Raw genomic sequence first — 12,795 nt, forward strand, 5'->3', positions numbered from 1 at the left:
AACAAAAGTCATTGCAGCAAGTACTGAACTCATGCATTCCCCAAAGATGAGAGTAGAAGTAAGAAATAAGGAAAGAAATGCCAGTTTCTGTTGCCAGTCAGGGCCTCAGAGTAGACAGCCCTCCCATTCACTGGCACAACTGGTGACTGAGAGTGTCCCAAGCCTACTTGATTTGTGTCTTACTTTCCTTGCCCCCCAGCATTTTCCAATTTTACAATTTCCATTGTGGTGAAAAAAGGCAGTCTTGTTCTTGCTCTGCACATGCAACATGACTTCCAACTACTGCCTGGGGCTGTAGGTACTTGACTTAGGAAACTAATTTTATTTTTCTAGGTTGTGGCTTTGCTCTAGTCCCTGAAGATTAGGACTGGTGTGAACTGTGACACAATGTAGCCTCACTGGTCTTGAGAGTTCCTCCACAAAGACCTGCAAACGGCAGGACTCCCTGCCCCCAGAGTTCTCTGGGATCCTGGGAAAAGTGAAGCCACCAGCTTTGTCCCTCCATTTCAAAGATAATTCTCATGGAAACCACAGAAGCTAGGTCAGAGTGCCTCACATGGGCTTCCAGCACAGTGCTGCTCTCTAACTGCTTGGATAAACTGACATACATGCTTAGTTCCTGGGGGAAAGGGTGTTATGTCACCATACAAAAGCTGTCAGTCCTCCATTAAAATCCCAAAATATCCACACATAGCATATAGGTGGTTTTTATATTCTTCAGGATGGATACCTCCTCCTGAAATAACCCTCCATGTATTTTGTGCGCAGTTGGCAGGTGCTTCAAACAGACAGGATTAGACACAAATCTTTATTCTAGGATATTAATTATTAATTGTCTTTTTCAGCATTTGAAGTCACAAGGAAAACAGCAGAAGATTGTTGAGAAAGTCAACCCTGAGTACTTATCCAAGACTCACACTTAGTCTGTCTGCAAGGTTCCCTTTGATTTTTCTTTCTTTATTTGCATGCTGGTGTGACAGCACAGCAAAAAATAAGGGAATGTAGGTATGTTCCAAAGCTCAAGTGACCTCTTAAAGCCTGTGATTAGGGATAGAAAATGGGGGGAAAGGTTTTCACTCAGGAGCTGAACTCACTGTCTCTCAGGACTTACTCTCAGAGAACTCAGAGAAACTAAGAAATACTAGGTTCAAGGTTACCCCAACAGCTTTGGCTTAACTGTTTTACTGCAAATCTTTGATGCCGCAGATTAGTTATCCAAAATTAAGGAATATATATGAGCTCAAGATTGAAATTCCTACATCTACAAACAGCAGAGTACAGTCTTTTCACCATTCAGACAGAAAATTGTTTAATTATCATGAAATGCCCAAGCTGGATGACCACAACCAAATATCTCAGAAGGAAATCAGACTTTCTTTTGTTAGAGCCACTGCCACTAAGTACAACTTGGGGAACCAAGATGAAAGAAAACAAACCATGGCATTTCTTCTCACTAAGTGAGCTGCCTCCACTCTGAGCTGAGCAGAGCAGAAGTCATACAAAATAAAAAGATGCCAGTAAGGTTCAGGTAATTAAAACTCCATCATAATGTTTTATGCAAGCATGTGCAAGTAGTATTAGTCAGGAAGCCATACTACCCATGGCACTTAACTTCATTGTGCTAACAAATTCAGATGTTGCATGTTTAATTGGTTTAGTGAAACTGGCATTTTAATAATGTCTGGCACATAGGGGACAGCCAAAATAATAATTCATGGCTCAATTAGCCTTGAATTTCCGATTTTCACTATCCTGCCATGCAAATGGAGAGGAATTTTATTTTTTCTTCCTGGAGTTGAAAACTGGTCACACTAAATGAGTTCTGTCACCAAGAGAGATTTTTGGATTTAACTCTAATGAATCTCTGGGTCTAGAATCCTTTCTGTAATTTTTCTGTCCGGAATTTTAATGATCATGATCATGAATTGATTTTCAGCTTTTATAATGGAGTCGAGTCTGTTTTTCTTCTCAGTGGCACCATTTTGCATCAGCCTTGCTGCTCTGGTCTGATCGAATTGTCTCTTGCAAGATAAGAGTGAACAAAACTTTCCAGAAAGATATGTGGTTTGGTAGAGTAGGTCTTTCAAGGAGAAACAGAGTAAACATCGCTCAAAAAAGCTATGCAGGAAGCCCACAAATAATATAAAGGCATTATAAGGAAAGAAAAAAGAAAAAGATACTTTAATCTAGAAGAGCTGAAAGAGTCAGTTGAATGGTCAAGCTTACATAGTTGAAGATATCTATCTGTAAAAGATTTGTACAGGATGTACTATAGGGATTATGGTTTAATCTAGTAAATACTGATACTATATTGGGAATAACAAATGAATAGGTGCTTATGTGCACTGCATATTTTTGTTTCCTTGAATAATTTGTCTGTTGATCTGGGTTTCTTACATAACACCCAGCATAGATTTTTGTATGTGTGAGAATGCTGGCATGAAAGGTGGGAGGGAATGACCTAGTAAAGTCATTTTAAGAAGGAAGAGGTGAATTAAAGCTAGAAAATAAACTTTGAACTTTCTGGCCTTTCAATACACCTGCAGAATCAGCCCTAGAAAGCTTATGAAACAAAATAATTTAAAAGCAAAGATATCAACTGCTAAAGGAATTCAGATCTGACAGAGATTTTGTGAAGACCCAATAGTAGGAAGGCTGTGTCAGAAAGGATGCACCCCAGGGCCAGGCATAGCCTCTCCTCCTGCTTTCTCACCTTTAACTTCTGGCACAGTATACTGACAGGCAGCCTCTAGTTCTGGCAACTCTCACATAGAGAACTCCCCAGCAAAAAAGGTCTGAGCTCCTGAGGACTGAGTTCAACAGCCCTACTATTTGATGAACAGATCTCCTGTGAAATGTAATGGGCCTGTCATGGCTGCAGTTATGAATTAATATAATTTTGGGAAAAAGTCCGAACCCCAAAGTCCTTCATTTGCATTTGTCTACCACAACTATGACAAGTAGAGAATGTGTTCTTCTCAGCTTTGAGTATGATGGCTGGCTTTTAATCCTAAAAAACATACATATCCTGTGTAGTTAAATACATGCACAAAGAAGCAGAAAAACATAATCCAAAGGAGTCATGCTTTGACATTTTCTTTGATGGGTTTTAAGAAGAGGAGGTGAGATTTTAAGTAGTTACTTCTACTACTGCTTGGAAAACTACAGCGGTCTCAGAGTAGTCTTTTCTCTCTATGTAGCAGTGTGCAACTAGATTGTCACCAATGCTGTTTTCAGCAGCCTGTCAGCAGAAGCTGAATTTAGGATTCATCACATTTTAATATAGTTTGTGTAGGAAACAGACTTATGGAGGCATGTGATGAAACCTGTCCCAGGTAGAAGTGCTTTAGATGTGATGCCAGGTCTTGGCATGGGTAAGGCACAAGGTTCTTTGAGTATCAGTGGCAGACCCCTTCTCAGATCCATGCTCCAACAAAACAGATTTGTTTTCATCTTCTTCACGTTGTTTTCTCCTGTAGGGAAACCAGAATAGGGTCTACTGTCTCATGCTCATTGCAGTGACTGCTTGCAAAATATCTGAGTGAGTCCAGCAATGATGTAGTATGCCTTGGCACATGACACTTTTCTGAGCATGGAGTGCTTTTCTCCTCCCCAGGGAGTATTGTGTAAAAAGTACCCTCATGCTGGGGCCCTGCCTAGCACCCTGCTCTTTTACAGCAATGGACCACACCAGACACACAAGTCCTCAAAAAGAGCAGTTTTTCACTTTGTTAATGCATACACCGTTGCCAAGAGTCTTTCCTCTTCCCAAGGTGAAGAGCTGTGCACCAGCTGCTTTGTCTTCCACAGGCAGGGCAGCTGAGGAGGTAGAGTCTACTCACCCCACTCCCATCTGATTGAACAGAGATGGCCTCTTGGTTTGCCTCATGGTGTCTCTGCTGATAGAGGTTACCTGTTCCTTGACTTCTTCTTGAAGAAGATTGACTTCTTCTCTTTACATCACTGTGGCTATAATGAGCCTCCTTTTAAACAGATATTTACTTCAACAGCTGGAGCAGACAGATACTGTAATGTGTCCAGCCAGCAATGGAGGATGAGGGGCTCACAAGTACAGTGCTTGTTGCTGGCGTATTTCTGCATTGATTCCTGATTTAAGGACCCAGGGAATCAGGACTTTCAGGTTGGTTAGTTTATGTTGATGCCACAATGACATTTTCAGTATAGGGATTCAACTGCAAGTGATATTTTATCCTCCACTGAGGAGACTGGCACCTTTTCACATCATCTAAGATAAAAATTTCAGGTAACGCTGTGTGTTTTTTAAAACACTTTGGGTGCAGTTTGCAAGACCATAACTGTAGAACAGGCTCTGATTAAAACAGATTAGCATCTAGCATCTGTACTGGGTACAAAGATGCACGGAAAAAAGATGTAGGGAAAAAAAGCTTCATTTTTGAAAGGTATGAACATCTAGCATAGCTATTGTGGACAACCAAAAGGGAACACTGGAACTACATTTCTTATAATAGACATTGATCTAATGTAGATAAAATACTTCAAAAAAATACCAATTTCCTGAAAGGTTTGGTTTCATATATGAATGTGAAACACAGTTGAAAATTGTTTTATGTAACTCCTCCTGACTTTGAAAATGTACAGTTATGCCCTATGGCCCTTTAGTACCACCAACTTTCAAATTAGGTTGAAAGAAAATGCCACAGATAAAGAAGGACTGAAGGAAGATTTTTGGAGCTGACACCTCTGCTAAACCTAGAATTGCTTGCTGAAATTTAATTGAAATTAGCTGCAGGAAATCTTTGCTCTTTCACTCATGTAGAGGCCTTTGGTTGACAGTACAGATCTCTTCTCTCTTCCAGTTTAATGCAGTTGGTAACATTTCAAAACAGAAAGATGCATACCCTATCTGAGTGGCTCCTGCCTGCCTCCAGGAATACCACAGCTGACTGGACCTGCCACTTGCATGTTGGGGGGCTACACCTTCAGGGTCCTGCTTGCCTCTCCAGGGAGAGTACCTGGTGTACTACACATTTTCAGAAAGATTGCGAGAGCTTTAAAAAGTTTAAATATTTGAAGCTCCTGTTAAATTGCTTTGCAGCTGCACAAATGTTTTCACATCTCTCTCTCTATTCCTCATTCCCTCCATGACAGTGACAGTGTATTACAAACCAGCTCCAAATACTGTTTGTGGAAAAGGTAGGATGAAGATAAGAGCACTAGTGTGTTCATCTGTTTGCTCTGCTGACAGGGTGAAGATGGTCAAAATTGTTCCCCTGGCTTGTTTTTCTTACAAGAGGAAAGAAATCCTGTCTATATATAGAATGGTTTATCATACAGAATCCTCTTCATGATGAAAAAAAGGATTTTCATTATTAAGTTAAAACTTTCCGTGGGTCAAATCTCCAATTCTGTAAAAGCATGTTGCAGTCAAGACAATTAGAGGGCTGTGCATCCAGGTTTTACTTTTATGTATTTCTAAGCTCATCTCAGGGCAGACTCATTCAGTTGCAGTGCATGGTAAAAATATGATGGGAGAAGAGGCCAATGCCATTATAACATCTAATGAAAAAGTGTAAGTGCAGTGATGGTAGCTTTGAATGCTGCACACGGTCTTGAGTAACTGCATCCCAAACAGCTCTGAGAAGAATGTATCATGAATAATTTGAAGTAACACATAGCTTCTAATTGATTGAATTCTTTTTTTCTGTTTAAAACAAATTGAAAAAAAAATACATAATTCATCTCCTTGCAGCTCATGTTGTGTCAGAAATGGCTGTGCTTTTAGGACAATATTCAGTCCTCTAAAGTGTCAAAGCATGTATTCCAGCATTATGGGAGGATGCTTAGCAAAAGACAGACTGCTTTCATCTCTGATAGCCTGATAAAGAGGAAAAATATGTTTCCTAGATGAGAGATCAGATTTGTTATGCTGAATGGGTGCCACAGAGAAGAGAACAGCAAGTAACTTACCACGTCAATTATCTGCAGCAAGGAAAGCTGGAGTTCAACTATGAGTGGTTGGGAGTCATTCACAACAGGTCGTTCCAGACGACTATAGTTCCGCAGCAGATCTCTGTACAAGCGTCTCTGGCTTTCCCCCTGCTGAGAGACTAGAGGAAAAGAAAGAAGGTGTCTGTCATTCACATTGTCACACAGCCACCATTGCTTGTCTGTTTTGTTGAAAACTCCCTTTTACCAGGTTTGTAATTAGAAAGCAGTTCCTAAAGGTATCACCCAAATTCTGCACATGGATGTGACAGACACAGCTTTTCTGCATATGTGAATGAGAAACTCTCAAAAGAATTAACTACTAACACTCTAACTCATTAGGAACATTCAGATACTACTGAACAGAATATGGGGCTCTGGCCGAATGTCCCCATTCTTTGGAGTCCCTCCTGATGATAGACAGTAGAGTAATGGCTCCAAAACTACCAGACAGCTTCCTAGAAGGTAAGCAAATGAATTAATTAATTTGCTTGCTCTTATTTCCTAGACACTGGCTACTGTGAGCCAGCACTGGTCTTACATAGCCATATTGTGTTTTTACCAAGCATGGATAAAAGGTACTAATTTCTTGGAGCTGATGTATCAGGCCTTTTTCTATGCTCAAGAAACAGTAACAACTGTTCTTCCCACCCTCATCAGTTTTGTGCAGCAGTCTTTCCAGGTTTTGGGTTACTTTCCTTAACTTTTTTCCATCTAATGGCAGCACACTTTTTTAACACCTACACCTACTGAGGCGGTGGTATGAAGGCTAGAGTATTTAACAGTTATTATAGGGATATTGAATTTCTGGTGGTACACTCTTAACTCAGTTTGCACTGGGAACAGACTCCACGCTGTCTGTCATGCAAACAGCTGAGCATGTTAAAGATAACCAGAACTTCAGTCTAAGCTTAATTTCCAAGATGCTCTAGTTCCCTTCTTTGGGGTGGGTGAGCATCCGTCTGACCTGCATGCTCTCCGTCATCAGAGAGCATCCGTCTAACCTGCATGACCAGGTTTCTTTGCCATGACAGCTATAGATGGTAAAGGTTTGGGTATCCTCCCTCAGCAAAGCAAGAAGTTTGCTGGGATAAACTGCTCAGAACACTAGTTTCCCCAAAACTGTGTCAGTCTTGGTGCTGTGGCTAGTGGCAGCCTGAGCTCTACTTAAGAGCTGCACCTAAGAGAGGGAAGGTCATGGACTGTAGGTTCCCTGAGGTCAACCAGTCCTGTCAACATGAGTGTGTATTCTCTGAACTGTATAAATTCAATCCCTGGGAGAGAATCTGCACTCTAAATCATATTACTTTGGACTGACGCAATTTTTATCCACTGCAGTTCCCACTCGCTGTATATGATGGTTTTTACTTCTTGATCAGAGCTCTGCACATTGAGACCAAAATTTCTCTCAGAGAGATTGTGATGAATATTTTCTTGACAGGGCACTCAAAATATAACAACTCGTTCTGCCTTCCCAGTCTCTTACAATGCTTAGCAAACTCTTCAAGCCTGAGACAAGCTGCCCTACAACAAAGCAGCCATGCCTTTTAAAACTAATAATAAGTTCAGTTTATAAACACTTCATAGGTGTGTTTAACTTGTGTTCTTTTCATTTTTGCTGACACTCAAGGGAGCTTGTGATTTTCTAGCATGGAAGTGCCTAGTAAACAAGAAAGAAGAGTATTTTGTTTCAGTTTAGTAAATTATACCAATTTCACATCAATTTCATGGGCCCTTTCTCCTCTTGCATAATAGTCAACATGATCACAGGCACCCAGAGGAGCAAATGCTGTAAGCAGCCTCCAATAGCCCTTGCTGACACCTCAGTATTGGCTGCTGTGTTTTCACCAATGGCAAAGATGAGCTCTGACCACAGTATCCCTCCTTCAGCATCTTAAGTAATCTTCCCTGCTTACTTAAGCAGAGATTTAAGTTCTCTGTTATGGCCTTAGTACCTTCCAGTGCCTCAGCAGGACTAGACTCCATCATAAAAGTCTTGTGTGTGAAGGAAACCCGTGAAAATCACCACATGTTGTCCTATGGAAAGAGGCTCTGAGTTTGGAGAAAATTTGCTGTCCTTTCACTCACCTACCCACCCACGCTCCTGTGCTTTAGGGAAGAAATTACTTCCTGAACTATTGCTCACATCTTGAGTACTTACATAACACTTGCCTTCAACCTTTCTTTTACTAGCTGCCTCAGCTTTTACAAAGGGAAAAGCACCCTTCACCAGTCTCTGGACCAAACCGGGCTGCTAGGCTGCCCTGCTACCTCCCTTGTCGGGATACATTGAAGCAGCCCCCCAAGGGAGGTCTGACTTGCAAAAATCTAAGCACAAGCCTTTGCTCTAGGCTTTGGAAAGCTGTTTTTACACTGTGTGCTTCATCCATGCTGAAGTCACACCTCTTTCCCTGTTAAACTTTGTGAGGTGAAGTAGCCGAGAACTGCACCTAGTTTTCCACCCTTTCTTCAGCTCTCCTCTCTGTAACGTGATCCTGATACTTTGCAATCTCTTGTATTCAAAACTGTTAACATAGTCGTAGCTGATCTATTCCTAGTCTGCCGAGTTGGCATTGGCAACCACGTATTTGTGTGCTGCATGGTTTTTGCTTACAAAATGACATATATTTAGAAGCGATGGAGCCCTGGCAAACTGCCACAGCAGCTGCTGGTACCACAAAGAGCTGGCAAGCCTAATCACACTGCCATCTCTCTGCTACAGCTGCTTTGGAGAAGGGAACTGAGGTCGAAGTCTAGTCTGACTTATATGTTCACAGACTTTTTCCTTAAATTATAATTTTCAAATATTTAATGTTTCATACTCCAGAGAGATTTCTGCTTTTTTCTCCTATAATGTTTGTGCTAATGCATTTTGACACTACAACTCTGTGTGCTAAATGGACTGCTGGTGATGGGGAAGCCTGAATCTCTCAGGACTAGTGGTACAATAAGCTTTACCACTGACTACCCCTCAGTAACAGCAAGTTTAACCAAAAGCACTGACACTGGTTCATCTTTTAAACTAGGCTAGATGATGGGTGTCAATATTTAAGGCTGCCAAGTCAGTCTCCCAAAACCAGTGCCAGACTTGCTTGCCTATGTTACTGGTAAGTAAAAGCAACTGGCAAAGGGCATGTTTTCTAAGGAAACGATCTGAGAGTTCTGATAACCCACTGCCTCTGATAGTGTTTCTCTTGTCTCCAAAATATCTTTGAAGCAGTAGGAAAACATACAGAATCATTAAAATTTGAGGGAAGAGCAGTGTAGAATGTTTACCTCAAGTTTAGCAAGACTTGACACCATCTCTGAAAAATTCTCACACACATTTGTCTATGCCTTGCAGACTAGATAAGTGAACAGTGGACAGAAAAGTGGCTGAACTGTCAGGCTCAGAGGGTTGTAGTCAGCAGCAAAAGGTTCAGCTGAAGGCCAGCCAGTGGTAGAGTACTCCAGGGATAGATACTGGGAACAATGATATTTAATCCTGTTATGAATGATGGGACAGAGTGCACCCTTAGCAAGCTGGGATTATTTTTCAGATGGTGCAAAACTGGGAGGAGTGGCTGATACAGCACAAGGTTTTCTGCTACTCAGAAGGACCTTAAAAAAACTGGGAACCCCATTAAGTTCAATGTAATAAAGTATAAAGTGTCCTGCACCTGAGGAGTAACCTCAGGTACCAGAACAAGCTGGGGGCTCACTGGCTAGTGAGCAGGATAGCAGAAAAGCCCTGAGGAACCTTATAGTACCAAGCTGACTATAAGCCAGCAATGCACCCTTGTAGCAAAGGTCACCAGCATCCTGAGTTGCAACAGGAAGAACCACACAAGCAGATCAAGAGAAGTGATTCTTCCTCTCTACTCAGCACTGGTGATACATACCTGGAATGCTGGATCCAGTGCTGGGGCTTATCAGTAGAAAGGAAACATGGAATTACCAGATCAAGGGCTGGATTGTTCCTCAAGATTTACTCTTTAATAATCTGAAGTGTTCCCTAAACTGCTCCTGAAATTTGCAGACAACTGGGAAGCACAAGGCAACCAATCCTCGGATTGGCTGTGAAGAGCTCTATGGAAAGCAGCTACTCATGCACTATGTTAAACTTTTAAACACCTCTCTGAATTCCTTCCAAGCTTCTGCATGTGCAAAGAAGTCTGCAAGAAGACTTCTTGCAGAAGTCTTGATTGAATGATTTATATAAACTATAAATTGCTACTAATCTTTTGAGAATAGATGCTATCATTGTATTTCATGTTTCTTTCCAGGATGTAATTGCTGAGAATTGCACAGCAAGGGAACCTGCAGCTAGGTCTGGCCAGACTATCCATATGGCATCCCCAGGAAGGATAGATGCTCTCTTCTTTCCAGAAGCTGTGCTACCATGTCTGGTCTTGGCTGGCTGATTTTCCTGCTCTGCTTTGCTTGCCAAGGTCCCCTAGCTATAAGGCAAGAGTCCAGTCCTTCCAGTTCCCCAGGTTTGTTCACAAAGTAGTTAGCTTCTTAACTGAGAACCCTGGTGTGAGACACATTCTGGCTGGTTGTGCACAGTAAAGAATAAATAATGAAATATTGACAAGATGATAGGTAGCAGAACATGGGTTTCCACTAGTTCAGCAATGATACCTGTATTATCAACCATTCTATCTCTGTTTCATAGTGTTCCCTGGTTTTGTTTTCATAATCTCTCAGCTTTTTGAGAGGGGGAGCTTCTAGCTGTTTTCTAGCTGTTGCTCATTTCTTTAGGCAGACACCTGAGTCTGAATACACAAGTTATGACGTTATTCATACAAGATTATTGGTACTTAACGTGATGGCTTTCGGACAAAATATCCTATTCTTTCCATATCACTTTATATTAACATATATGCATGCTAACATGCCTCTGAATTACAAAATGTCTCTTTGTTTTCTTCTTCTGTTTTCAAAGACAGTTCCTAGAATCACTTCCATTTATAATCTTTTTGAAGAACATGGTAAGTTACAATCAACAGCATGTTTCTGATCTGTCACATTGTTGCTTTTATATATTTTGCCCCCAATACCTCATGAAAAGTCTCAAAATGGAGTGATACTGAGGTTGTGACATTTTTTCACTCCCCTTGTACCTTCTGCAGGTATTTCACCACATCTATGTCACTTTTTTCTCTCTGCACTGTTACTTTGACATGTATCTTTTGTTTTGGTTTATTTATTTATTATTTGTTTTGTTCGTTATTTGTTTCATAAAAGAAAATGAGATAAGTTCTGGCATTTATAAAAAACAAACACAACAGTGCCATTATACTGTCAAGTACTGTTAAGTTTAGTTCTGTAATGATTGTATTTAATTTTCTTATAGCTGGAATATTTACAGAGGAAAAATCCATTAAAAACTGGTTATTACAGTTAAAACCTAGAACTTTAAACTATTTTCCTAAAACCTTCCTGCCACAGCTCCTCTTCTATTATTTATTTTCATTTTAGTTTATCACTGTACTCTTGCAGTGATTTTTAGCTATTGCTGTCAGAATCCAAACAGAATTATCACAGGAAACATACACACACACACACATTCTACAATGCAATAATGAATTATGGGGAAGCAACATGAGAAGTATCAGGAAAAAAGCAGGTTGTTTCACAGACAATTTCATTTGCATAAAGAACTGCAATGGCAAGAACATTTACAAAATGAGGCATGTTCTAATTATTTGGTAGCTATAAAGAAAACAACTTATTTTGAATATTTTGCAGATTTTTGAGAATGTAAAGCATGTCACTGCCACATGTCACTTAATCCCCAGAGACACAGATGTGTCCCATCTGCTTTTGTTCTTACGTGCAGCATTGTTACTTTTATCTGTGGCTGCAAATGCACCATTTCTTTCTATGCCCTTTGATTTGAAATGTATGCCATCATGCCTTCAGGGAAGCGGATTCACATAACAAACAATGGAATCACATCAGCTACCTCTACCCTGTGTGTGTCTGTGTGTGTGTGTGTTTTTATGTGCCGTGTATTTTAATATTTCTCTTATTTAAAAGCTCATTTTAATCTACTTCCCTTCTGGGTAATCTTTGATTCTAATCTTTGTCTCTTGCTATGCAGATTGTTTCTGCATCTTACACACAAAATTCATCAGATATCCAGATGAATGTGAGAAATTACTTGATTTCCTAAGCAAGAAGGGCCTAATATTCCTGACACTGGTAATTTCTGTTCTTTCACAGCAGATAAAGACTCCCCAGCAGTGATAGGTATCAAAAAGGTATGCAAGGAAAAGTTTCTTCTTAAAGACTCTAGGCCCGTGACAACATGCTAAAACTATATAATGAAAGAATGAGCTTATAGTTTTGGTCCTACTGACTTGGTTGCAGGTGTTTTAAAGGTTGAGTAATGTGTGTAAGGTAGAGAGAGGTTTAACAGTGTATTAACAGTGGGATACCTCTCAATTATAGTTATCATCATTATCTAAACTGCCTCATTACTCCAGGTCAGAAACCTAACTAGCTACAGCCAGTAAAGGCAAAAAATGTACTTTTGGTGTAATGATAGTTTACATTAGCTATATGCAATAAAAGTGTCATTGCTACAATACTAGATGCACAAGGAGCAGAGGAGGAGGAATCTGGAGCAGTGATGAAGACATGCTACACATTACAGAGTGCTATGGCTGTCTGGAAGCAAGTCTTGCCAGCCCTCCTGGGATTTGTGGAGAGGAGTAGTAATGGAAGCCAAAGGAAAGAAACAAAACCATAAGATAAAAGCAAGATACCAGTGCTACGGTCATCAGTTCACTGTACTGGCCTTCTGCACTCCCTGCTTCCACTGGCTTGTAGAGCATCTTG

The 12,795-nt window shown here is 40.5% G+C and overlaps 1 protein-coding gene across 1 annotated transcript in view; it reads right to left on the reverse strand.

Moving 5' to 3' along the window:
- LOC128781606 (neuronal acetylcholine receptor subunit alpha-7-like) overlaps window positions 1-12,795 on the reverse strand; it is a 56,989-nt gene that overhangs the window by 34,901 nt on the left and 9,293 nt on the right. Inside the window, exon 2 of the mRNA XM_053931287.1 lies at window positions 5,950-6,089. Within this exon, the coding sequence (XP_053787262.1) occupies window positions 5,950-6,089 (140 nt within the window). The remainder of the gene's footprint in view (window positions 1-5,949; window positions 6,090-12,795) is intronic.

This window comes from Vidua chalybeata, chromosome Z, assembly GCF_026979565.1.
Source record: "Vidua chalybeata isolate OUT-0048 chromosome Z, bVidCha1 merged haplotype, whole genome shotgun sequence".
NCBI classification, from domain to species: domain Eukaryota; kingdom Metazoa; phylum Chordata; class Aves; order Passeriformes; family Viduidae; genus Vidua; species Vidua chalybeata.